The sequence below is a fragment of the Punica granatum genome, chromosome 3 (assembly GCF_007655135.1).
Source record: "Punica granatum isolate Tunisia-2019 chromosome 3, ASM765513v2, whole genome shotgun sequence".
In the NCBI taxonomy this organism is placed as follows: domain Eukaryota; kingdom Viridiplantae; phylum Streptophyta; class Magnoliopsida; order Myrtales; family Lythraceae; genus Punica; species Punica granatum.
In genome coordinates, this window is record NC_045129.1 from 37,020,148 (window position 1) to 37,044,948 (window position 24,801).

Consider the following 24,801-nt stretch of genomic DNA (forward strand, 5'->3'; position numbering starts at 1 on the left):
TTGTTGTTTGCCGAAGAAAACAAGCTCCTGTTTTCATGGGGCCCTTCTGATTTCATTCCTGGAAAACAGTTTTCACAGTTTTCAGGTTTCCTTTTTTTCTAAATTAGTCGGGTAGTTATCACATTTTATCCACAGTTAGATCGAGATTTAACCGATCGTGACGTGCTTAAAGGTCGATTACAAGCTGTTCAGATATAAGATTTACCGAATGGGTGTTAAGCGCTCGATTTATAATTAGGAAACACGAATAAAACTACGAATTAAACCAAGATCATAACACTAACGAGTGGCACCTCGCTGGAAAACCGAATCCTGAAACTTCAACTCGAAGGTTATCACTCTTTCAGATATCGAATTAGTTGTAGTGGACAATCAGTAGAGGAAGGAAAGTTTCTTCCCGAGGAAACAGAAATGTCGCCGGTGTTAGAACTTTCTGCTGATGATCTGACTGGAAGAAGACGATCCTTTTAATCTCACAACTCTCTCATCCTGACCCGAAGAGGAGAATAACCGGCTGCTCCGGTTCATCGGTCTCTCGGTAAACCTAGAAGGAACCCTGTCGCTGTCTTCCCCACCCGAGGCTTCGTACCCGTCACTGGCTGAATTCCTAGGGAGTGGAATTGGAATTCCTCTGTTTGCAGCCGTTATAACAGAAGGTAAGGGTTGATGGAAGGGGCGGATATCGGGAGAGTCCAAGCTGCTCTCTGGCGATGAACCGATTGGCCCGGTTGGATTATATGTTGCTCGGCTTGTTTGGAAAGCACTCCTCGCGTTGAGATGAAGCCCAACTAAATCTTGGCCGAAGCCTCTAGAAGAAATGTTCGTTGAAGGCTCCATAGGAACAGTTTGCTTGCTTTTACTCCCGGGCCTTTCGGGCTCTAATGGGGCTTCTCGTCTCACCACGGGTTGCAGGATTTTGGATCTCTTCCGAGCTTCTGCAGCCATCCTAGACACCTCTTCTGCATTCAGTCGGGCCAGGGCCCACGGACTGATCCTCACTGCTCCAGAGCTTTTTTTCTTCATCGTCTCCTCTTGCAGTGTCTTTTTGCCGAAAGAGCTAACTGATGCATTTTCAGGAGGGACAACATCGTACTGAAACAAAGAAGAGACATCAGCCGTATTTAAACAGATGAGCAAGCAGATAGACATCTCATTTGATTTTATATTTTTAAACAATGTTCCTTTTTTCAAAAATGCAATATATTTTCCTCCTATAATACCTCAGCGACTCCGCAATAGAAAGTTAATCACTTACTTGATCTTCTACAAATAAGCGTGGAGGAGTACACCATGCACCACCGCCGCGATGGAATGCAGCGAAAGAGCTCGTGCTGCTTAGTCCAGTAAGAGAGCTCATCGGAGACATCTGTTGACTTTGCTGTCCTCCAATTCCTTGTTGGTCTTGTTCCTGATCCCTCAATGCTACAATGTAGTCATAAGTGCTGATCCCCTGTTGTGAATTATAAGGACAGTGAAATCAAGATTTCAATGCGCAAGTGATAACAGTTAGCGGTCTCAAACCAAGAAATATCAATTGGAATAATGTTCATATATGAGTTTCCATATGTACTATAAGTGAAGTTAAACTAGAGATGTGGAATTGAGCTGACGACCAAAACTAAAAGTATGCCCATGTTAATCGTCTGTGAAGTGGCACACTTTAAGCTTACCTTTTTAATGAGAAGTAAGTGAAAGAGGAAAAGCTGAGCAAGCGGCAAAGTTGCAATCATTGCTAGAACGGTGCACATTGCCTGTGACAAGGATTGACTTTCCTTAGTTCGATAGTGGGACGAATTCAACTGATATTCGGTGAAGTCCTCATCAAATTTCAAGTACTTGGGGCTTGAAGACTTATACTAATTGAAATTTGGACAAGAATAGGATATTTTACCACCACAACTGCGAATGGTGCCAAAGAGAAACTGCTTCCCAGCTTCACAGCAATATTAACAGAAAACAGTTTTCTCTCGAGAAAACAGCGAATGAGCACTAGAATACCCATACACCATTGTAGAATAAGCTGCAATTCAGATCCAAGGTGCAAAGTCAACAAATATAAACTTGATAAAAATTATTCTCTATGAAGATAATAATTCAAAAATTAAGAGTCCTATGGTCAGTAAAAGCAATTCTCCAGTCCGTCCATATTTGGTTTAGCAGAACCATTCGGGTAAAATGAGGAGACTCGAGTTCTCTTATTACATAGATTTTTATTAGTTTTATACTTACCAGGAGGAGAGCAGAGACCATGAGAGTGAAAAATTGCCGGTAGTTCTTCTTACCTATACAGTTGTTCAGCCACTGAAACAACAGGAGAGTTCTATCAGAAAAATATTAAGTGCAAAAGCATTCGCAATCACTGAGCACTTTACCCTGCAATGGTGATCAAAGTTGTCGACACATTTGTCACAAACTCTACAGTGCTTACTGAACTTGGAAACCTGCATTAGGAGTGATGATAAGAACTTTGATACAATAGATGCGTAAGATAAACGTAGGCTTGCTATGTTTCCTCCCCTTTGTCGAACTTGTTTGATTGTAGAAAACATGTCCAGTTCTCTCTTTTCACTTCTGAATAAATACGTTCAAATTTCAAAGTCCTTTTCTATACCAAAGTATTGGAAACAAAAGGCAAGTTCTCATACTTTTATGAAGAATACATATTCTGCAGATAATTCAACATTCGTCGTGAAACCTTCGGATTTTCTCACCATGATTGCGCAAAATGATCAAGATGTGACCAAAAAGAAAACTTTTAACACACCCACGGACCTCAACTTCACACAAGCTGCAGTAGAACATCTCATCTTCAATTGAATGGCGTGCACTTGATTTTTCTCTTGAACTACAACACTCAAAGAGAAGACCACAAGGGAGGAAAGCCCAGGAGAAGCAATGCCCGCGCTTCGAAGGAGAACCGGTCCTTTGAGAAGCAGGCTGCTTAGCTTCTGAGTCCTCTAACTTCATATCCACAGGTTCGCTTTCAGATGCTTCCTGCATGGACGAAATCGGTTCCCCATCAAGTTTAGAATCCTTTTGTCGCGCAAGCTTCCCGCTGTCTGGAATCTCGAGATACCTTTTGGACCTGAACACCCCTCGGTCAGCAGGGTCGGATCCGGCAGCCCATATGTATAGGCTGAAGGCACATGTTATCTGGGAAGAGAAAATAAACTCCTCAGTTTCAACCAATCACAGACGCGCTTGCTTGGATCACGAATAAAGCAGACAAAGCTCTTCCAGAAATTTATGCTCGGAAAGTCAAACGAACTTGCACTTAGAATTGCGAAACTTATTTCTGGACAGCCTCATAGTTAGCAAACTCAAACTAAGAAACAAATCTTAGGAGTCAGACTAAGAGATAGTATCAATGCCAAACTGAAATCTCGTCATGTGTTCCGTACATCCCGGCAATTTATCAAACACATTCACGAAATGCATTCAGCTGAATAACTAGCGCAGACATCGTAGATCTCAATGCATACCGATCAGAACGACTCCATAAACGACAATGCACGGTAATTGGGAACCTGAGATGGCTTACAAGAAGAGTGTAGATGCCCATCACAGCATACTGAAACGGCTTCTTCCCCACAAACGGCAAAAAGAACACATAGAAAGCGAACCCCAGAGCCAGAAACACAGAAACAGCAACCACCTTAAAATGAAAACAACAAAAATCCAAGGAAACTGTCAGATTCCAAAGCTAACAGATTTGGCCCACAAGAAGGAAGAATGGGAAAAGGAGAGAATAACCTGAAGGGGATGGTAAGGAAGTTGCCACCCGTGCTTCCTCATTTTCAAGATCGTGAGCTTTAAGCTGCGAACCAGAGGAGAAACAGAGCAATGCGGCCAGGAATGAGGAAAGGAGCTAACTTTATGTTGAAATCTGACCGACCCCGATGTTAGTTTAGCTATGTCCCTTTATGCTGGCTCCGCCTCGCATTCCCTCACTTAGGTGGGAGAAGGAAGACATTACTGTGGAACCGAACGACCCGACAAACAACCGGAAAGGACGAACAAGGAGGTTGCATTGCCATTTGGTCGCGGGTCTCGTCGAGGTTGGTGAAGAAGACCAGGAAGGATTTCACGAGTGAAGAGTAAAGGCAAGAGTGTGTGAGAGGGCTGAGAGTCAGAGAGAGAAAGAAACGGATACAATTTTAGGTAAATATTTATTTATTTTATATAATTTACTTTTTTCTGGTAATATATTTTATATAATTTACTTTAATTATGGTAAATCATTTGGAGTCTGTTTAAAGGGGTTGTTATGTTTCCACCATATAAAAAGAAAAAGTTGGTTATTTCATCAGGAAATAAAAGTTGGTTATGCTTCATGCGGTAATTTATCAAGGTATCTAATGTAGTGTATATTTACTCAAATTAAGTGCTTAAATTAAACTAATCGAAAAGGTGCAGCGCAGTAGCGCACATTCTCGCTTAATAACCAAAAGATTTCAGATTCGATACCCAGTGGGATTATTCGCATCCATTTATTAACTAATAGCATTTCTAATCCATTATACTGGTCAACATGTCTCTCTTGTAATCGAAAAAAAAATACTTAGATTAATTTTTCAATATTTAATTGGATTTAGCTTATTTGTTTAACATAATAGAAATTGAGAAATTCATTGCACTATACTCATAAGCATCCTTTATAATCTAAAAAGAAAATTAAGGGACAGTAGCTTCGTTCAGTAGTACACCACCAAATCCGCAGTATAATTCATAGAAGTCCAAATTAAAAAGCATATTTCCAATAAATATGTCGACACAAATACATATGAAAAATTTGATTGTAAAAACACAGAAATAACGTAGGAATAAGTCGGGAATCAATTGACAACCACCGTTAGTGGTCGTTCCCTAGTTGCTTACGTGGACGAATTACTCATCCTCTCACGTGATCAATTGGGTCCATTTCGCTCTCGGGTCAGGAGCAGAGCATGAAAAAACGAGCCCAATGGGCCTCCCTCGAAGGCTCATTTGCCGCAGTATGGGCCTGTTGTAGCCACCACGCCCATCCTTCTCTAACTGGGCCTGCTGTTGAACTCTGGGCCTTCTGAAACTGAGTCCATCTATCAAAATATAATATATTCAATTTTCCCTTTCTTAATTTATTGATCTATATATTTAAATTCTTAATTAATTACAACTTACTTCACATAGAATATTGATGGTGTCCAACCTTTGATTTGAACGTAAGGTGGTAAATTAGTAACCAAAGAGGACAATTGAAAATAGTATTAATTTATTTAGGGGCCGGAACCGATCAGATTAATTTGGACTCCATTGTTGTTGGGCCCTTCTAGGCCGATTGTCCAAGGGGCCATTCCCGCATCCACCATGTCAGCAAATGCCCGGAAAACCAATTAGGAAAAAAAATAAAATTGACCTTATGTAGATTTGAGACGGGATTTAAGATTGGTGTTTTAAGTTCACGATATATTTGAAAACGAATTGAAAGTTGGTGATTTTATACGAAAATTACCCCAGGCTTTTGTGGGCTTTGAAGAACGGATGCAGAAATAAAGCTGCAGGCCAATGGGTTTCGGAATTACTTTATATCCGTGAAACATATATAAATAATAATAAATCATGCAAATAAATACAATAAAATAAGGTCTCTTTTTTCCTGTGAGTTAAAAAAAAAAAGAGTTTCTTAACTTTACATTACAGCAGCCATTTTGGAATTGTTAAATCTTCATTCCATGTTCAATTATCATATTCAAAGGAAAAAAATCCATCATATTCCTAGGAGGGTGCGATCCAGCCTATGAGATCTAATGGAAAGGAAAAACCGAATTGAGCTAAAGAAGGTTCATGATAGGTGTGACGCCACGTTATCGACTAGTACTGGTTGATGATATCTTTAATGTCCCTCAAGATCGCAGAATTCCAGCTCGGATCATTCTAATATGATGCCAATTAAGAATTGAACTCCACCTCCCAATCAACCTCAATAATAATTCAAAGTTCGATGAATTACCCCTCCGGCCCTTCTTGGATCTAAACACAATATGTATTGGCATTAGTTGGTTGTTGTACTGACGAAAATTATCAGGTTATCTTTGTGGAATAAAGTTGCATTAATTCTCAATATATATATATATATATATATATAAGGTTCAACCAGCTCAATTTGTTGTTTCCATTTTCAGACAAAGTATTGGCATTACTCGTTAAATTATATGAGTATCTAATAATTAAATACGAAGAAAAGGAGAGAGAGGTCATGAGAACTGATCATGAGCCGTGGCTAGCAGAAAATGTATGGAAAGAAGCAATTAATCGTGGGGTTGGTGGGGGAAGAAGGGGTTAGGCTTGCAAAGGAGTAAAATTGGTAGTGGCAGTGGGTGTTTGTAGCTGTTCCCCAATACACAATAATTATTGGTTTGTTAATTTAATCAACGGAAAATTATACAATTCATCATCTAGTTTTGAATACGTTTTTATTTTCGTCCTTTTTAATTTTTTTATCATTTAGATCCTATACTTACAAATACTTTTCTCTTTCAGTCCTTTTCCTTTTTCTTGATTCTTTTTTTATCCAACACCTTTGATTACTTTTATATTTTGGTCATTTCATCAAATTTCTTATTAAAAAAATTTTAACTTTGGTCCTCGACTTTTAAAAATTATTTTTATCATGATTCTTTTATTTTGTTAAATTTTACTTAGTATTAAACGTTTTTTTTTCTTATACTCCACCCCTCAAATTCCCATAAATGCCCACACAATATTTTTAAATTAAAAAAGATTATTATTTTAATTTCAAAATAAAAATATATATATATATATGTTAAAATAATAAAAGAAAAATCGTGAACCTACTCGAGAGAGTGAGCTGGGGCGAGCGTTTAGGTCACATGCAATGTTGCCATAAGCAATAGCGATTTGTGTTAGGAGAATCGATATCCAAATTTGCTAGTAAAGAAATGAAAAAAATATTAAAAAATTAAAGGCGATTGTGGTTCAATAGCCACAAATCACACCTATAACTATGAGACTAGTAGTGACATACTAAGTAAGGACATGATACACCTTGATGCAAGGAATAATGTTGCAAAGTGTAATCGTAGATGAAGGTATAAGCTTAAGGTGACCTCCCTTATGGTGGTGGTGTCTGACTTTGTCCCTTACTGGCTATCACTGACTCTTTCCCTCTCAATTTATCATCTGCCCTCTCAAAATATATTATGATAGATTTTGATTTTATTTTTGAAATTAAAATAATATTTTTTATAAATTTAAAAAATGTCGTGTGGGTATTTTATAGGAATTTGAGGAGTAGAACTATAGAAGTATAAGAAACAAAATATTTAATACTAAAAAAAGATTGAACCAAAAAAAGAATTAGGATATCTTTAAAAGGTCGATGATCAAATTTAAAATATTCTCTAATAAAAAATATGATAAAAGGATGAAAATAGAAAAGTGATCAGCTGTATTTGATGAAAACGAACAAAGAAAAAAGAAAAAGGACTGAAACATAAAAGTATTTAAAGGTATATGATCTAAATTTTAGGGGTGTGCATGGGTACCGGGTATACCCAGAACCGGTCAGAACCTACCCGTTAGCATAGGATCCGGGTAGTTCGTATTGAAAATATGGTAGGTTCTGGGTATTAAAATCAGGAATCGGTGAAAACCAGTTCCGATTCCAATTCCTGCCTACAAGGTACCCGGAACCGGTTATTTATTAAAATATAGAGAAAGTTACTGTCTCCTCTAATAAATCAGAATAGAGACACTTTGTTGTATGAGATCGTATTATGGATGTTTAATTTTGTTATTGGATTGATGAGACATATTTTTTTTGTGGATTAATCTAAATTTTGTTGATATTCCATTTGGCGTGATTACTAATTATATATGTGACATTTTCGGTTTTATTTAGAGAAAGAAAAAAATTTACAGATTCCGATAGGGTACTCATAACCTGTGATATAATACAAGTTCCGGGTAAGTTTCAGTTTCAAGATTCAACAGGATAGGGTCCGGTTCCAAAATTTTGGAACTTGTCCCTTATAGGGTAGGGTCCGAATATCGTGAAAAGTAAAGGGTACCCGGAACCGATCACCCCTAATCTAAATGATAAAAAAATAGAAAATGGACTAAAATAGAAAAACGTCCAAAGTTAGAGAACTAAATGTGTAATTTTTCCTTTAATTAATTAAAAAAAGGAAGCACTTTTTTTATTTTTTATGGGCATATCTTAATTTATGTTAGGTCCAATTTCGTGTCCTCAATTGAATATAATTGACAAATAAACTAATGGGCTTAGCTCTCAATTAGATGACTCTCCACTTACTCATATTTGTGACCCTTTCACGGACAGACTTCCATCAGAGTTGTTGGATTTTGTCCAAACCCTAGAAAGAAAAGCTATACCATGAAGCATCATTCGAGATTCTTCTCACGAACTCAAAAAATTTCTAATTTTGTTTTATATATAAGTTACCCCAAACGATCATTTAAGCTTATATATTACTTAATTATACCTAATACATCATTTCTTAAGTCGATAATATAGAAGCTCTCTCTCTCGCGCGAGTTCTTTGTTTGATTTCACAAATCGATTTTAACTTTAGTTTTAACACTACTTCACTTATCTTCAATTCAACAACATAATAATTACTCTCTCTTAACTATTCATTACTTTTTCTCATTATTCAATAACATAATTATTACAACCTAATTAAAATCAAAATTTAACTCTACTTAACTCTAATACCAAACACGCCAGAATCTCTATCCCATGCATACGAGCAAACAAGTGTCAGATAAACGAATAGAGCTAGCACACCGGAAAATACACATGATATATATATATATATATATGCATCATGTCTTTTCGAGAGTGGAGATGTCGACGTCTGAATAATCTCATATATCTAAATTCAATTAATTACTTAAATGAGACTACTTTCCTCCCATACGTTAGATATATATATATATATATATATATGTACACGCACCTAGATACTAGATATGAATATACATTATGCTTTGTGGCTAACAACTTCGAAAGTGATAAGGGAAGCGTGTTGAGTATAAATTGGTTGAAAGCAATCGTTTTTGTGTCTACATAGAGAAATTTTTATTATTTGAATGTATGTATTATATACATGAAAGTGAGTTTCTTGGTTTGATTCCTTTTTCCTCCATCGAGTGGTTTGGTGTGATGTTGACAGTCCTTGACTCGCAACATCTCCCCCCTTTGCGGCCATAATAGCTTCAATTAATGAAAGTTAGGCCACTTATACATGGATACTAATATATGCGTATATATACGGAAATGATAAGATATTTATGGACCTGCTAAAGCATAGATACTAATATATGCGTATATTATTATAGTCGTAATAGTAGTACTGATTTATGTTTATCACCGATGATCGGTTGCTGTAATTTTTTAGATACTGTACATATTTATTTATGGCTTGAAATGATATGACACTCGTTTAAAAAAAAAAGGACGTTGAATCAGATAAAAATGAATAATCTTAAATACTGACTATGCACTTACACGTGAATCATAATATGCTTTCATCGAAAGTATGTTGACGATGAAATTGATGTGCAAGTGTACCCATTAATTAATTCGTTGGTTCTGCTTTTTCTAAATAAAGAGGAAAAAGGTTTGCAAGATATATATAGCTGCCAAAGGAACTGCACTAATATGAAAAGCCTGACAAACAAAAGAAAAACACATCCGTGGGCTACGCACATCATTATTTTTTAATTAGATAATTAATATAATAATCTAATAATCGATTTAGTTTCTGATTGGGAACACGTACCTGCCAAAAAAATGGGAAGATATACTTTTTCGCCTTTTCATTTTAATTTTCTTTTAAACATTGGAATTTTATCAGGTGACAGAAATTACTGAAAAATATATTAAAGAAACTCGTTCTCCCATGTTGGCGTTTTTCTTAGATTTGTTCTAGGGTATGGGTCGAAATCCAATTATGAAGAAGTTAATAGCAATGCAGAAGTCTTTTAACAACGTGAAGTCCAATTCATTTGGAATACCGAATATTGGGACACTATAAAATGGACTCATAAGAGAAGGAGAAAAACTCTTGTCGCTAGCAAATTTGAACACGAGTTTCCATCCATCGCACAATAGGTATTTGACGAAAGTATGCCGGTCTCTCTGTACCTTAAAACCCTAAAAAACCTTAAGGATATAATAATATCAAGCTTTAATTTCGACAACTATACCGCGAATCACCTCGGAGTCAACCTCGAGAATTCTATAGCTAACGTAAAGCCGGTTAACTCGGACTTTTGAGAAAATTGATGAGAACGGAATAACCGTAAAAAAATAAAATAAAATCAAAAGAGAGTATAACGTAATGGTGCATAGAGGTCACATGTTCGATATTTAGTGGGACTATCCGTACCCCTTTATTAGTTATTTATGATTTCTCTTTTATTGTATTAGGCTTTAGACGTCCTTTATAATTAAAAAATAATTGTAAAAAGAATGTAGAAAAATAGAAATTACCTAAAATGGAGAAACTCAGAGATGTTCGAAATTCAAACATTAACCAAACAATAATGTGGCAACTTTTTGAATCATTTGAAAAATAAATATCCAAGCATGGAAAGTGTTTTGCATTACCATAATATATGCGTGATGCTCGCAATTTTTTTTGACGAAGACTTTTTGTGAACGAAATTTGAGAGTTAACTGAAATAAGTCAATTCTGTTTGGTAACTCATCTAACAACACCGAAGTTCAAATGAATTAAATCTGCCATCAGTATTTCATCGTCAACGTTATAGTATAACATATGCTGACATGAAGAGAATTTTAGGTTTTTATTCACATGGACTTGGGCAACTCACTCAATTTAAAATTCCTTTTCATTTTTTTGTGTAAGTCGAAACACTAGTTTGAATAACTAAAATGCCCATAATATGTAAACCCAACGTATCAACCTATTGAGTAATGGGTGATCGTAAACTTATTAAGAAGAATACTTGGCTCGACCGGATGACACGTACCGCGGTAACTATGTACGTCGATACGTTGCCTTAGCTTAATGTATTGTGTAATAGGGGTTCACAATGAGGTGCCGTAATATCTAACCAATATAAGAAAAACTAATCATTAGATCATTAAAATTTAATAGAGTCTATCGTCAAAAGACATAGTCAACTATCAAACACGGATGAACGCGCAACATATACAGACTTTTCTGGCCATTTTGCGCTTTGAAAAAACAACTATTTTTTTATAGTCTTAATTAATTATTAAAGATCCTATTACCTTATGCATACAGTTCATAATAATAACAAAACACATGTAAAAAGAAGAATAATAATAACAATACAATTTATCAAGAAAATGAATAACACTAATCATAGTTGAAATTTTTTATTTTTTTTTCTTTTAGGAAATTACGTGAGCAAAAGCCTCATCGACCGTCTGTTTTTTTTTTCTCTCTCTCTTTTTTTTTGGGTTTCCTTTTGGTTAACTGTATTATAATTAAATGAGAGGAAATATCTTTTTACTTTTTTATTTTTATTTTTATTTTTGTATTTGAGATGAGACATGAAGTAAAGCTACTGCTCTTATCCAATTAATGGTTGTCAGCACTTTCTCTGTCTTCCCCATGTTATTACTATTATTAGCATTTAATTACTTCTTCTCTAGATATTGGTGTCAAAAAACATCTTTTTTCAAAATTTTTAAAATAATTATAAAATTGAGTTCGAGATCTTTTATAAATGTCATGTTGTCAAGGCAGATCAAATTGATCGATGCTTGAGCAAGGAATGATAATAAATTTCAGTAAACAATTAGTTGACAAAATCGATTGATTGTATGAATCCTTAAAATTTTTGAAGAAATTTTATTGATCAACCGAAGAAAGCTAGCGCTATTATTACGACGCGTGTGGGGTCAGTCAAAATGCATCAAACGAAAGAGTGCCCTTCACCTAAACTCTTTGGTTAACTTCACCTAATTTTGGCATAAACGAGAATAATTAAAACAAAACGGCTGCAATAATTCAAGCTTAGATCTGAAATTCGGTCTAAATCAAATTAAACTTGATAACTACAAGAAATATTTTCTCCAATTTCCAATTGACTTATTATACTTCACATTCTGAATTCACGTCACGACGAGGCCTGCATGTACTGGATGGTCCCAAAAATTTATGGCTCATTAATTACTACGTGTGGAAACTGAGAAAAGAAAACTATATTCATTTATATTTATTTATTTATCGAGTTAATGACCTAATAAAACATGAATTTTAGCTCAATTTTTAATTTTGACACTAACTTTATTTTTTGGCAAAAAAAGACATGAACTTGATTGTCTGGTCACGTTAGGCATCCGTATTATTTTTTATTCATTTTGCGGATTTGGCATAGAACGGTGTTTACGTGGTAAATGGTATTATATCACCTCAGCAAAAATTTTAAAACTTAAAGGAAAATAGAAAGAAAGTCATTGATCGGAGAAAGGATAGGCCACCTCCTCCCAATTGGAGTCACCGGTGACCCTCAAAGGCACCGACTAGCTTAGTCAGGGGAGTGGTGGATGAAATCAAGGATCTACCCACCGGAATCGGGAGAATCATCAAATAGGAGTTCTCTTGATTCTGACGGGTGGAGTCTCGATCCCAAGCACTACCTTTGGGGATTATCCCGATTTCAGCAGGTAGGGCATCGATCCTGATCACCACTCCCTAGTTGATGCTCTCTGAGGTCACCGATGGCTCCAATCGAAGTAATGGTGCCTAGTTGGGCCCCTCACTTTTTCTCCAATTAAAACATCTCTCTTTTTCTTTTTTCTTTTTCTTTAAATTTTTATTATTTTTGCTAATATGGGATAACGCCGTTTGCTATGTAGGCATCATTTTCTATCGTGTCAGCAAAATGGATGAGAAATGACATAGATGCCTAACTTGACAAGAAAATCATAGTTCATGTTCTACCAAAAAATAAAATTCGTGTCAAAATTTTAAAAAAAAAGTGATCAAAATTCATGATTTTTTGGACCATTAACCGTGATGAATTAAAATACAGTTCAAATGGCAATTATCTGTCTCTCCTCCAATAAAAGATATTTACGGAGTCCTCGTAATCAGAAGGCATTCAAAAGCTCAGGACCTGCTCTGCTCTTTAAGAAAACGCACAAGTTTATTTTCACATATACATATAGCATATATATATGTGTGTGTGTGTCCTATTTTATAACAATACATAATACATGGCCATATATATGTATATAATGTAATGTTCGAGTTCATGGAGACATGAATACACGTGGGATGGGAGGGAAGAAGAGATTCATCTGAAGAAGAGGAAGAAGAAGAAGAAGGATAGGAGAAGCAGCAGAAAGAGACAGAAGATTTAATTCTCTCTCCGTCTCCTCTCTTCTGCTGCTATAGCTGTTGAGTTGCTGCAGTTTCAGAGAGGAAAGCGCAAGCACCTGAGGTATGTTCCACCTTCCCATGCTTATGCTTCCCTTGTTTTCGCGTTTCATCTGCAGCAATACAAACAGCAGCAGAAGGCGAAGTCAAGAGTTTTGCCTGTCATCAAAGAAATTGTTCTGTCTTTGATTTTTGGCTTTTGTTGTTGTTTCTCTTCCTGTTTGGATATTGGAAGAGTTCTCATGAGACATGGAACTGTGCCCATTTGTCTTTGTTGTACCTGTGAAAGTGGCTCCTCACCGTTCGGTTTATTTAGTATTAAATTTGGTTTTCAGCTTCATTTCCATTCTCTTTGTCCTTCTAATCTCTCCATGATTGAGACCGCCCCTTGCATGACACTGCTGTGCTTTAAAACCGTTTTCCTAAGTGCAAATATTCCTTCTTTCTTCCCCGTTATTGATTCGTTTTCTCCAGGTAGGAGTCGGCGATCGTTTCTTTTGATTCGGCATCGTTCGCGTACCCTTTTGCATATATTTGATCAGTGTTCTTATACTCTTGTTTTTTGTTTCTTTTTGGAGAGAAGAGGTTGATCGAAGATTGGTACAACAATTTCGCTAGGATTTGCAGACTCTCTGGAGAAAGCTCAAGTCTGGGTAATTGGTTATACTGATTCAGATTGTTCCAAAGGGACAGTCATATATCTATGTTTACTTTGGCGTCCTAGTTAGGATTATCTCGAGGTGTAAGATTGCCAAAAAAACTTCATCTGACTGATGATTCGTCTAAGGCTAATCAGGAACTTTGCGAAACTGATGATTTTCAGTTTATGTTTTCTGGAATATACTGCAGTTGCAGGGCTTCATTCGTCGTTCGAGTTTCTTTTTCCACGTGCAATGGAATTTCGTAGGGACCAGAAGTCATAACAATGGGAGGCTGCGTCTCTTCTACAAGTAAACACGTTCTGGTAACACGAAAGAACCGATTGAAGAAACTGTCATCGGGCAAGAAATGGCGTAGGAAGATATGCTCTTCCATTGTGCCGATAAGGCGTCGGACTAGTGCTGGGAACCGTGTGAGTGACTTCTCCGTTAGTGAGTTCGTCCATCTTGACTTTAATACACGCCCTGCAGATCCTGCCAGCAAGAGGCATGAGGTCTCAAACCGGAAGTTTCATCTGACCCAACTACAGTGGAATCATAGTCAAAACCAAATTGATGAAAATGGTAATTTCCCTCTGCGTTAATCATAACTCACGAATCAGTTTTGCCTTTTTTGTTTGTGTTTGAATCTAAATCGAGCAATGGAGAGTACTGGTTTGCTTTGGTCGTTTTCCTTTGAATAAGCAGTCTTGTATTTTGGATGAAGACTCAATATACATTTGGGTTTCGGTTGGTACTTGTGAAGGAATTTGCCAAGATGAAGCATGGTTCGACTCAGTCAGCATCCTGGAATCCGAGTCTGACGATGACTTCATTAGCATACATGGAGGTAACAGATAGTCCTCGTACCTGTGCTATTAATCACCCATGCAGTTAAACTGATCAATTTGAAATTTTCTGAATTGGGAGCTTGTTCAAATTCCTGCAGATAGTTTTATCCAGGCCGCTCAATTTGAGAACACATCTCACACTGTAGATATTAATGGAAGTAATAAGTGTGATGGATACCATGAGAGTTGCAAAACAATAGACGAACCTGTTCAAGAACCTCGGGAAAAAAATCGAACCGCAAGTCCCATGCATCCAGCTCAGAAGAAGAAATCTACGGTTATTTTATTACCGGTGAAGAGGAAATCCTACGGCGGAGAGGAATCAACTGAGTATTGTAAGTCCTCAACGAACAGGATACGTTGTCCAAATCTATAATTATACTTCTTTGAATGACAGAAATAAGGCGTGTCAAATGTTCAGATCACAATGTTGTAGGGTCGGTTTGGTTCTTACAATTCCAGGAAAATGTCTGCAGTCATTGATGTTGCAGTTAAGGTGTTATTCAGGTACATCAGAGAGAATTGTGTATCGGCCCCGAGGAGGGCTCCAAATACCACGTTTTAAGGGGGAGAAGCCAACACCAGGGAGCTGGTCCGAGGTTTCACCTTCGGTTTTTAAACTCCGTGGCGAGAACTACTTCAGGCATGCCATGCATATTTACATTATCTGAATTGGTCTTCCAACACAACTCAAGTTTTGTTCAGTTAAATGGCTAAATGATCTTATTAAAATTTATGATGCAGGGATAAAAGGAAATACCCGGCTCCAGGTTGCAGCCCTTATATCCCGATAGGAGTCGATTTATTTGTCTGCCTGCAGAAAATGCATCACATTGCACAGAAACTCGATCTTCCTTCTGTAAAACCACACGAGAAAGTGCCTCCTCTTTTGATCGTTAATATACAGGTCCTGTTCAACACTCTTCATGACCCTCATTTTCTTTTTCCTGTTTGATTATGAAATTAGCTGAAGCCGTTTATTGTCGCAGGTTCCGACCTACCCTGCCACCATGTTTGGTGAGAACGATGGGGAAGGAATGAGCCTCGTTTTGTATTTCAGATTAAACGAGAACTTTGATGCTGAGATTTCTCCTGGTTTCCAGGACAGTATCAAGGTATACACAAATATTCGTTCCTGCTTACCTTCTACTGTTCTAGGAACATTTTCACGAACCGGCCTTCATCTCTGGTATATGCTTTGAAGTAGTAACTGAAAGTGCACTTCTCAGAGATTGGTCAAGGATGATATGGAAAAGGTCAAAGGATTTGCGAAGGAAAGCTTAGTTCCATTCAGGGAGAGGCTTAAGATTTTGGCGGGCGTCATAAATCCTGAGGACCTTCAGCTGGGCTCAACTGAGAGGAAGCTCTTGCAAGCTTACAACGAAAAACCAGTTCTTTCACGTCCCCAGCACAGTTTCTATCGGGTAACGAAAGAAATCCTGCTAATGATGATAACCAAACTTCTGGACAACTCTGGAGTGAACATAACACCCTGTCGATGTTTACTGCAGGGACCTAATTATTTCGAGATCGATCTTGATGTACATCGGTTTAGCTTCATATCAAGAAAAGGCCTAGAGGCTTTCAGGGAACGGTTAACAAATGGAATTATCCATCTTAGTTTGACTATCCAGGTAAACCAACACTCGATCAGAAAGTTAGTGAGATGAAGGCATGGTGCTGTGCTTATCATTTGATAGTGTAATCGAGCTGTTTGGTTGAAACTGAAATCTGGGTGTTTTTTTTTTTTTTTTCGGTTTCAACAGGCCCAAAAGCCAGAGGAATTGCCTGAACAAGTCCTCTGCTGTGTACGCCTGAACAAGATCGATTTCATCAATCATGGTCAGATACCGAGAATTGTAACTGCTGATGAATACTTATTCCTCGAAAGACATGACTGACGATGAAGCAGCAGTGGACGGATCCCCAGAAAGGAAGTAACACACCACCCCCCCCCCCCCCCCCCCCCCCCCCCCGCGGTGTTTTATCTGCACAGACTGTTCTGGCCTATTTTCAGCGTAGAAGGCACAAATGGAGGGGTCTGCATTTGCGAAACAATGCATTTGAGACCCTGCAAGCACAATCGAGTTGCCTTCAGCACATTTTACAGATAGTCGATTCCATTCATTGTTTACTGTAGATTATGCTCAAGTATGAGTTTAATGTTGATTATTGCATTGAGGAAATCACGGCAACTTCTAATTCATTCCACTTGGTGTGAAAGAATCCATCTAATGGTATATTTATGTTCTCGATAATTGCCTGTTTTAAAATCTAAAACATGAAAATTATTAGATGGACTTAAACCGCAACGAACTTGTGACAGAAGTAATCGCAATTGAAGACTTGGGGATGACTTACCTCTGTCAGCAAGACATTGTAAAAAGAGCTGGTCTGTTCTTGTTAATGGTGTTTCCCGGTTAGTTTTGAGAGCGTGAGCAGGCTTGCGAGGCCAGTGCCTGAGCAGTGATCTCTGCCGGCGCTCTGATAATAAGGTGAATATCAATGTGGTGGACATGAAACTCATCTCAATGTACTAGCAGCATCCTTAAAACCTGCATTCGCCACTACACGGTGAAGGTTCAGATTTTCAGGAAGAAGAACATTTTGAAATATTCCGATTGTCGACCCTTCTGATCCCTCAGTAAGCTTGAATTCCTTACTATTGTTCGTTAGGAAAAACAACTGTCATCCTTACATTTTTCTAGCATTAGTACTATAACAAACTACTCAGCGGGCACTCACGACCGAGGAAGTCGGCTGTCCATCTCCAGGCATTGGATTAATCAAGCAGAACCTGAAATTCAGCTCGCCCCTGCTACGTGCGTGAGAAACAAGATAGAACAGACATACTGGGAGGTTCTGTCGATGACTAATTGAAGGAAATTTCAGCAAAATCAGGGTGCTAATCGCAATTAACAAAAAGGTTGGGGGCATTCAGGGAAAGAGCAAAGACTCAAGAAATTGACCCATGAATCATTTCTGTTCGACTGCAGCTCAGACGAGTAAAGATCGGAACTTTTCTGCTCAACCGAGCGATAGCTCGAAAGACCAATAAAGGGCAGCATGGATTTCAGCGAAACCAACCACCACCGCCTCAGCAGACCAATCCGTTGCATCGTGAAACTGGGTTTGTGTTTTCTTTCATTTTCATCTTCCCAAGTGGTTTTGTTTCATGTTCTGTTGCGGGTTGGATGCATTAGTATACTGAAGTGAGCTGGAATTTCATCTAGAATCCATCAAAGATTGGCCGCATGTTCAGCCGAGAACCAGACTTGGCAATCTGCTTCTCGGAACTGACTGATATGCATAAGAGCTAGTGTGAATCAAATCGAGGGAATAAGTTGGATTCAACTCTGAATAACGATTACTGCGTGCAGTTTCATAGTTGGTTGTAGTGTACAAGTGCTGGCATTAAACCGAGAAGTGTCTTTTTAGCCAAGCGTGTTTGATTCTATGGATTCGTATGTGATGTTTATGATGCAGGAGGAGCAGCAATTACCTGCAAAAATGAGATAGAGAAAACTAATGAAGAAGGTCTCGAGATAGTTGCTTCACAGCTGAGGGAGGCAATGGTGTCGGGTTCATCTTTACCAAAGGGTGTTGGAATGGACTGGAGTAAGAGAGCTGAATGTTCAGAAATATCCCTCAACGTCGATGATTTTGGAGATCAAGAGTTGATGGAGCTAAGCAACTTCATTGTGGTGCATGGAGCAGGTTATTGAGACAGTGGACTATCTGCATTGCTGGCATTTTATTGCCTAATGTTCGTCAAGCTGCACTTTTTATTAAATGTTCTCATCTGGATATTTATCGTTGGAAACTTTTAACATGAACGAGCCAGGTCAATTAGAGTTCTGATATAATCTTTGGACTCCTTTCATGGAGAAAATCCACCTGTAGTTGCTTCTTAGAGTACATCCTTCAAGGTGATGCCTGAGGCTTTGGCTTCTCCCAGCTTATATTCTGAGAATATATCAATGTGGCTGCAGGTTCTTTTGGGCATTTCCAGGCTAGCAAATCTGGGGTTCACAAAGGAGGACTGGAGCGCCCCCTAGTGAAAGCGGGTTTTGTTGCCACACGAATATCAGTAAAAATCTACGAAGCTTCGATTAATTTGCTTACTGTTTCCTTTTCATGTTGATTGTCCGTGTCAAGCAGTTTGCTTTTTCTGGTGTTTATCTTCTGTAATGGGTCCATGTAAAGTCGAATGGCCTTCTTTCTCCATTTCACTGATGCTGTGACTATCTTATCACTCAGATTATCTTCTAATTTTCATATTTAGTATTTTTGGACCTGACATTTTGGTGTGTTCTTGCAAGTTGCAGTTTACGTGTTGCGTGTTCGTTCTCATAGAGGAACAGCTGAAAATGTCTTATACATCCTAAGCGCAATTTTTCTGTATAATAAATAATATAATATAAAAATATTTTGTGTCCTTTCTATTTTCTGATTGCTGGAGTTACTTATACTATCCTATATACCTTATGAGAATATCTTGCGGAAAAATGTTGACTCATTATGTGGTTTGTCAACTTATAGCACTACAGTTTCGACGAGTTCTGTGGTGTCTTCTCTGCAACCATTTGTTCATATTATTCATTCCATTATTCCCTTCATGGTTCTCATCTTTACCGTTTATAATAATTCATGATTTTTTCTGCCCCTTTTCTTGCATGTACACCTGTTTCTCATGCTTTGAGATTGTTGTCAGCTCCTCTTTCTTTATGGAAGTGAATCCTTCAAATTTCTGAACTGTGTTCTGTTTTACTCATTTTCAGGTAACCAAACTGAATCTTGAAATTGTTAGAGCCCTCGCTAGAGGTACTCATCTTATGTTTACTCTATAATTGCTACACCAGCATACGATTCTATGTTGCAGCAGTTTTATAATGTTTCTTGTCCCTATCTATTGGATTATTAACATGTTGCACCCCATTTGTCATTAAATGAGCACACTTCAATGCCGCTTTCTTGTCCACTTCTCCTGCAGAGAGCCTTCCTGCCATCGGAATGTCTCCTTTTTCATGCGGATGGTCAACCTGTCAAAGAAATGTTTGATCCCATCCACCTGGAAACTCACCCTTTGCTTCTTCGATATCATTGTGTTTTTTTTCCCTTCCTTTTTCGGATAAGTGATATTGTTGTGTTTTCCCCTTCTAATTCTTATGCATATTTTTTCTTCCAGTTTGGCTCAGCAAATTTGTCCACTGTTACAAAGGCTCTTGATTCTGGTTTTGTGCCTGTAAGTATGAATTCTTATTATTTTCTATATGATGTGATAATGCTGTAAAAACTTACTCTTATCCTTTTTCTCTGTATTATGGGATGCGGGTTATCTTCTTGGAATATTTTTGTCCTTTTTACCTTCTTGATTGGATCAAAAGAGAATTTTATGTTTTGTATAAAAATGGGAAATGCCCTTCCTTTGACCAATATGCCCTTAGGCACGGCCATATATAAACAGAACAAAGGATGTCGAGCCAAGAGCACCTTCATTTGTATAGAATAGAAAATGGTCCTATATGATTAGTTCTGCTAGTTTCATCTTCCTGCAATTTTCAAGTTTTTCATCTGAATTATTTGCATTTCCATGTTCATATATGCAGTTGCTTATGATTCAAAGTTGATCTAATTTGTCGAAGTTGTTATTTCCTTTCCAGGTCCTGCATGGAGATGCTGTGCTCGATGAGGCACAGGTTTCTAGCCTTGTGACTTTCTTAGTAGAAGATAGTTAATTTTTCAACTCTCTTCTCATTATTTAACTGCATTACTTGTCCTTTTTTCCAAATTAGGGCTGTACCATATTAAGCGGAGATGTCATCATTCGTTACCTGGCAGAACATTTGAAACCCGATTATGTGGTTTTTCTCGTATCCTTATGCGTGAAAAGATTTGCATTACCATTGCATTGACCTGCTAAAATAATTCCTAACATTGAACTCCACGACTATTTGCAGCTCACCCTGATCATAGCTAGCTCTAAGAGCCGATACATCGGGATGGACCAATCCCACAAGTAACTGGACCTCTGACTGGTCCCGATCTCGTAGAAACTGGAAATGCAACTGAATGGATTTAGTTTCTTGTTTTTAGCATAGGGCTAGTTCATTCTCGTTTCTTTGTGAATCATCTGAATGGATATGCCGGATGTTTAAGTTCACCAAACTATACCACGTTATCCTATTAACATCAAGACAGATGTTCTGGGGGTATATGATCGTCCGCCAACCGAACCTGGTGCTGTGCTCCTGAGAGAGATTGGTGAGCATCCATATAATTTACCGCTTATATTTTTGAATTGGAGTATTCATTTTGTGGTTTCAACAGCTGTGAATGAAGATGGGAGCTGGTCCGTCCTGAAACCTAGACTCAAAGACTCGAGCAGGCAAGGTCAGTAGATCCATACTCTGTGCTTCTCTACAGTCGTACCTATGCCACAGATGCAAATTTTTATAGGCGAGGAAATTAGTTGATAATATCCAAATTTTCATTGGACAGTTGAGATAACAGTGGCAGCCCATGACACAACTGGGGGGATGATGACTAAGATATCAGAAGCTGCAATGATCGCAAAACTTGGAATTGATGTTTACATTGTCAAGGCAAAAAATTTCACATCCCTTCTCTCTCTCTCTCTTTGCTACTTTGAAATTCTCCCCTTAGAGACTCTCGTGCTATTACAGGCAACAACGAACCACTCTGTAAGGGCCCTAAGAGGGGAGCTGAGAGGAGATGTTATTCCCGACGACTGGCTTGGTACACTCGTTCGTTTTTCCAGATAGCACCTTGAGATGATCAACTCAATACAATCGGTGAATCAAATTCATTTTGAAATCAAGCTTGACAGATGCTTAAGGAGTGTCAATTTTACAGACAACATATCAAAATGTGGAGTTGTAATACAAGAGGATTTGGGATGGTCAAGTTTAATAACAAATATTCTCGCTTTTGGCTCAAAGATTGGTTTCTTCCTTCAGAGCTACTCTGGTTGTGCATTGGTATATCTGTTCCAATTATAATCAGCACCAACAGCACACTTGAGCAAGCACATATTCTGCTCGTATTCAGATGGTTCGGCAACGTCGAACTCAGGAACATTCCATACCATGTAAAAAGTGCAGCAAGAACAGTTACTAGGAAAAAGAATGTTCCGCCAACAATTCCCAAAACTAAAACCCTTCACTTAGCGATTGCTATATTAACTGCATGATGCAAATTTCAAACACAAGAATCATAAAAGATGCCTATTGAAACCGAACCACATAATAGAATTAAAAGAAACATTCCAACATTGGAAATTCATCTCATGTTGGGAAAGAACATGTAATCCATACACCCAGGATGATGACCTCTAGGTTCTCTTAACATGATAAAGAAATGAGCAACTGTTGTCCATCTTTGACAGTGTTGCAACATAACAAAGAGGATCATCGCAAATGGATCCTGAATACAAAGAGGAGAATTACTTGGGGCCGATGTCCTTGAGAGCACAAATCTGCTCCTCTCCCATTGAAGACATCACAGAGACAACGAGATCCTTACCCTCAGCAAATCCATCCTTGATCTACACAGTTCATCAAATCATTATCAAAATTATGCTAGAAGTTCGGTAGAATACAACAGAGAATACCAAAATAATAGGAAAACACATAAATTTGCCAGGAAAAGAAAAGGCTGCATTAAATAACATTGAAACCGATTGCCAATTGTCTTCATGGTTACAGGTTAATGCATGTAATAGCAGCGAGAACATGACTAGGCAGGACAATGGAATGGGAGACAGTAAAGACAATAGAATGGAACGCTACTCTTCGGATTACCTGTGCAAGCAGATTCTCATCGGTTGGAAGCCTCAGGTCATCCTTGGTATTGCCATTCTCAGTCAGTAAACTCACCTGCAAACAGTATTGCATCACCCAGAGTATTCAAAATTTTCAAAATGTAGATAGGAAGAGAAAGAAACCATGGTCTTACAAATCCATCCTCAGCTATATCAATCAGCTGGTAGTCAGTACGGGTAACATGTGGAACCTACAACAATCCAATTGAACTATGTTAAAACCAACACACAAGCAAATTCTGCATAAATTAGGGGTTTCTTCCCTTCTTTTCTTTAATCATATTACAATACTTAATCATGAGATTATAAGTGCAAAATATTACATCACAGTTGTGAGATGATGGAACAATATCTTCGAGCTTCTTGCCATTGAAAATATCAATCCCGACAAAGTGACACTTAGCGTGGCCGTGCTTGCCAGTCTTGGAAGTTGAAACCTCTACAACCTGTATGAAACAGAGAGATCTCCTCACAAACTTCCTTACAGGAATAAAGCACATCTTGTCAATTTCTTCAAGCATACAAGGAAAGCTCCTTGATAAGCTATTACTGAAAGACAAACTCAACATGGACTATCAAGAGCTTGGTGAGACAGCCGTAGGAGATTAAGAGATAAGTCAGCTGATCAGTTCCACCAGAGCAAATGATGAATTCTGAAAGATGCAACCGCCACGAACTCATTTATCTAATAGCACGTAATCGACAACAACTGACCAGCCCGAACATACTCGTGTAGCACACATTGTGAAACACATCTTAAAAAATAGTTTTCGCTATTGTGAACTGACAGTTAATTCATATTGCCGGATAAAGTCACATCTTTACGTAATTCTTTCCACCAAATCAATAGATCAATGGGATCATTTTCTCCCCAGAAGATACAGCCTTATTTGCCGAGTGGATGAGCATAAAGTTTATTGTTTCGGTTTCTTAAATCAGTTTAATCCGCGCATTATAAGCAAAAGCATCAAAAACGAATCTTGTTGGCTCAAATGGCTACGCAAGGCAGCAGTTCACAACACGGGTCTACAGTGCCAAGCTAGATGATGATGGAACACCATCAACAAGCACCCGGAAGAAAAGCCGAGAAGCAAAGCAATTGACGTGATGATCGGAAGAAGAAAAAAAGAAAAAAGCTTCTTGTTTTTTTTTTTTTGGCAGAGTGTAGGAAAATAAAGTCCATTGTTTCGAATTCGGAATCCATTGAATCCGTCCATTATAAGCAAAACTATCACAGACGAATCTTGTTTGCTTGAATGGCCACACAAGACAGCAGTTCACAACATGGGTCAACAATTCCAAGCTAGAAGATAATGTAAACAACACGAACAAGCGCCCCGAAATCAAAACCGGGCGGCAGAGCAATCGCACGCACAGTATATATAGAGACCAGGCCGCTCAAAATTGACCAGTAATCTGAACGACAAATGTTGTAAGAGACAGAGAGATGGACCTTGCAAGGTCGGTTTTTGATGACAATGTAACCGTTTTTGCGGATGGTGCCGGCCTGCTGGGGGTAGGTCTTGGAGGCTCCGGCGTCGGCCTTCGACTCGAAGTGGTGCTCCTCGTCCGACATGGCTTCTGGGAAAGCTCGAACTGATCGAAGTCGTCGAGAACACACAGAGATATATCTCCCAACAGACAGACAGAGACAGTCAGAGGAAAAACTGGAAGGAGATGATGGGGTGAGTAAATTTGATCCCCCTAGAATATTGTTATCTTCTGATTTTTCTGGTTAATTTTTTAGATAAATTGTACTGGTAATCCAAAATATTTTATAAATATTTTATTATGGTTTAAAAAGTTTTTTTTATTACATGATAGTACAAAATGTTTCAAAATTGTTTTATGATGGTACAAACCGTCAACTCGAGCTTGACGCCGTCAAGTTAACGCTGACGTGGTCGAAAAATTTTAAATAATTCTAAAAATTTAAAAATTTTAAAACTTTTAAAAAAAATTCTAAAAATAATTTTAAATTTTTAAAACTTATACAATAATTTTAAACTTTTAATTTAAAATTTAAATTTAAATTTAAAATAATTTTTATTATTTTAAATTAA

At 37.8% G+C, this 24,801-nt stretch overlaps 4 protein-coding genes across 8 annotated transcripts; 2 read left to right on the top strand and 2 right to left on the bottom strand.

Moving 5' to 3' along the window:
* Positions 1-175: 175 nt before the first annotated feature.
* LOC116199835 (probable protein S-acyltransferase 22) lies at positions 176-4,134 on the bottom strand. Of its 2 annotated transcripts, none has more exons than XM_031530385.1 (9): positions 3,542-3,605; positions 3,077-3,153; positions 2,773-2,994; positions 2,373-2,441; positions 2,230-2,301; positions 1,892-2,020; positions 1,671-1,751; positions 1,256-1,450; positions 176-1,092 (listed from the first exon to the last, which is right to left on the bottom strand). In XM_031530385.1, the coding sequence occupies exons 3-9, from the start codon at positions 2,965-2,967 to the stop codon at positions 424-426; spliced, it is 1,410 nt and encodes a 469-aa protein (XP_031386245.1). In that variant the 5' UTR covers positions 2,968-2,994; positions 3,077-3,153; positions 3,542-3,605; the 3' UTR covers positions 176-423. The 2 variants fall into 2 exon arrangements, with proteins under 2 accessions (XP_031386245.1, XP_031386243.1); XM_031530383.1 differs by adding an exon at positions 3,754-4,134 and having other exon boundaries at positions 249-1,092; positions 2,773-3,153; positions 3,542-3,655.
* Positions 4,135-13,139: 9,005 nt separating this feature from the next.
* Positions 13,140-17,153, top strand: LOC116199849. Of its 4 annotated transcripts, none has more exons than XM_031530403.1 (11): positions 13,140-13,470; positions 13,985-14,059; positions 14,256-14,629; positions 14,811-14,894; positions 14,994-15,230; positions 15,403-15,538; positions 15,640-15,802; positions 15,885-16,010; positions 16,125-16,319; positions 16,407-16,529; positions 16,662-17,153. In XM_031530403.1, the coding sequence occupies exons 3-11, from the start codon at positions 14,332-14,334 to the stop codon at positions 16,794-16,796; spliced, it is 1,497 nt and encodes a 498-aa protein (XP_031386263.1). In that variant the 5' UTR covers positions 13,140-13,470; positions 13,985-14,059; positions 14,256-14,331; the 3' UTR covers positions 16,797-17,153. The 4 variants fall into 4 exon arrangements, with proteins under 4 accessions (XP_031386263.1, XP_031386262.1, XP_031386265.1 ...); XM_031530402.1 differs by having other exon boundaries at positions 13,990-14,059; XM_031530405.1 differs by lacking the exon at positions 13,140-13,470 and adding an exon at positions 13,559-13,880.
* A 596-nt stretch (positions 17,154-17,749) lies between these two features.
* Positions 17,750-21,856, top strand: LOC116199892 (isopentenyl phosphate kinase). Its single transcript, XM_031530474.1, has 12 exons — positions 17,750-18,025; positions 18,382-18,612; positions 18,888-18,985; positions 19,677-19,719; positions 19,889-19,950; positions 20,084-20,140; positions 20,559-20,594; positions 20,691-20,768; positions 21,093-21,159; positions 21,226-21,288; positions 21,397-21,500; positions 21,582-21,856. Exons 1-12 carry the CDS (start codon positions 17,962-17,964, stop codon positions 21,678-21,680), a joined length of 1,002 nt encoding a protein of 333 aa, XP_031386334.1. The 5' UTR covers positions 17,750-17,961; the 3' UTR covers positions 21,681-21,856.
* A 205-nt stretch (positions 21,857-22,061) lies between these two features.
* On the bottom strand, positions 22,062-24,442 carry LOC116199946 (eukaryotic translation initiation factor 5A). The gene is made up of 5 exons (XM_031530541.1): positions 24,192-24,442; positions 23,062-23,184; positions 22,873-22,929; positions 22,719-22,793; positions 22,062-22,462 (listed from the first exon to the last, which is right to left on the bottom strand). Exons 1-5 carry the CDS (start codon positions 24,312-24,314, stop codon positions 22,361-22,363), a joined length of 480 nt encoding a protein of 159 aa, XP_031386401.1. The 5' UTR covers positions 24,315-24,442; the 3' UTR covers positions 22,062-22,360.
* Between the last annotated feature and the right edge of the window lie 359 nt (positions 24,443-24,801).

What these genes read in the sequence shown, in the direction of transcription:
- LOC116199849 (XM_031530403.1), top strand. Translation starts at nt 14,332, where the DNA reads ATGGGAGGCTGCGTCTCTTCTACAAGTAAACACGTTCTGGTAACACGA. An exon ending in CGTGGCGAGAACTACTTCAG is followed by an intron (nt 15,539 to 15,639) that starts GCATGCCATGCA and finishes TTTATGATGCAG; the next exon opens with GGATAAAAGGAAATACCCGG. An exon ending in ATCTTAGTTTGACTATCCAG is followed by an intron (nt 16,530 to 16,661) that starts GTAAACCAACAC and finishes CGGTTTCAACAG; the next exon opens with GCCCAAAAGCCAGAGGAATT.
- LOC116199946 (XM_031530541.1), bottom strand. Translation starts at nt 24,314, where the DNA reads ATGTCGGACGAGGAGCACCACTTCGAGTCGAAGGCCGACGCCGGAGCC. An exon ending in TCAAAAACCGACCTTGCAAG is followed by an intron (nt 23,185 to 24,191) that starts GTCCATCTCTCT and finishes TGTTTCATACAG; the next exon opens with GTTGTAGAGGTTTCAACTTC. An exon ending in ATATAGCTGAGGATGGATTT is followed by an intron (nt 22,794 to 22,872) that starts GTAAGACCATGG and finishes TACTGTTTGCAG; the next exon opens with GTGAGTTTACTGACTGAGAA.
- LOC116199835 (XM_031530383.1), bottom strand. Translation starts at nt 3,795, where the DNA reads ATGAGGAAGCACGGGTGGCAACTTCCTTACCATCCCCTTCAG. An exon ending in ACTTTGATCACCATTGCAGG is followed by an intron (nt 2,302 to 2,372) that starts GTAAAGTGCTCA and finishes CTGTTGTTTCAG; the next exon opens with TGGCTGAACAACTGTATAGG. An exon ending in TGGTCTCTGCTCTCCTCCTG is followed by an intron (nt 2,021 to 2,229) that starts GTAAGTATAAAA and finishes TCTGAATTGCAG; the next exon opens with CTTATTCTACAATGGTGTAT.
- LOC116199892 (XM_031530474.1), top strand. Translation starts at nt 17,962, where the DNA reads ATGGATTTCAGCGAAACCAACCACCACCGCCTCAGCAGACCAATCCGT. An exon ending in GGTCAACCTGTCAAAGAAAT is followed by an intron (nt 19,951 to 20,083) that starts GTTTGATCCCAT and finishes TTTTTCTTCCAG; the next exon opens with TTTGGCTCAGCAAATTTGTC. An exon ending in CAAAGACTCGAGCAGGCAAG is followed by an intron (nt 21,289 to 21,396) that starts GTCAGTAGATCC and finishes TTCATTGGACAG; the next exon opens with TTGAGATAACAGTGGCAGCC.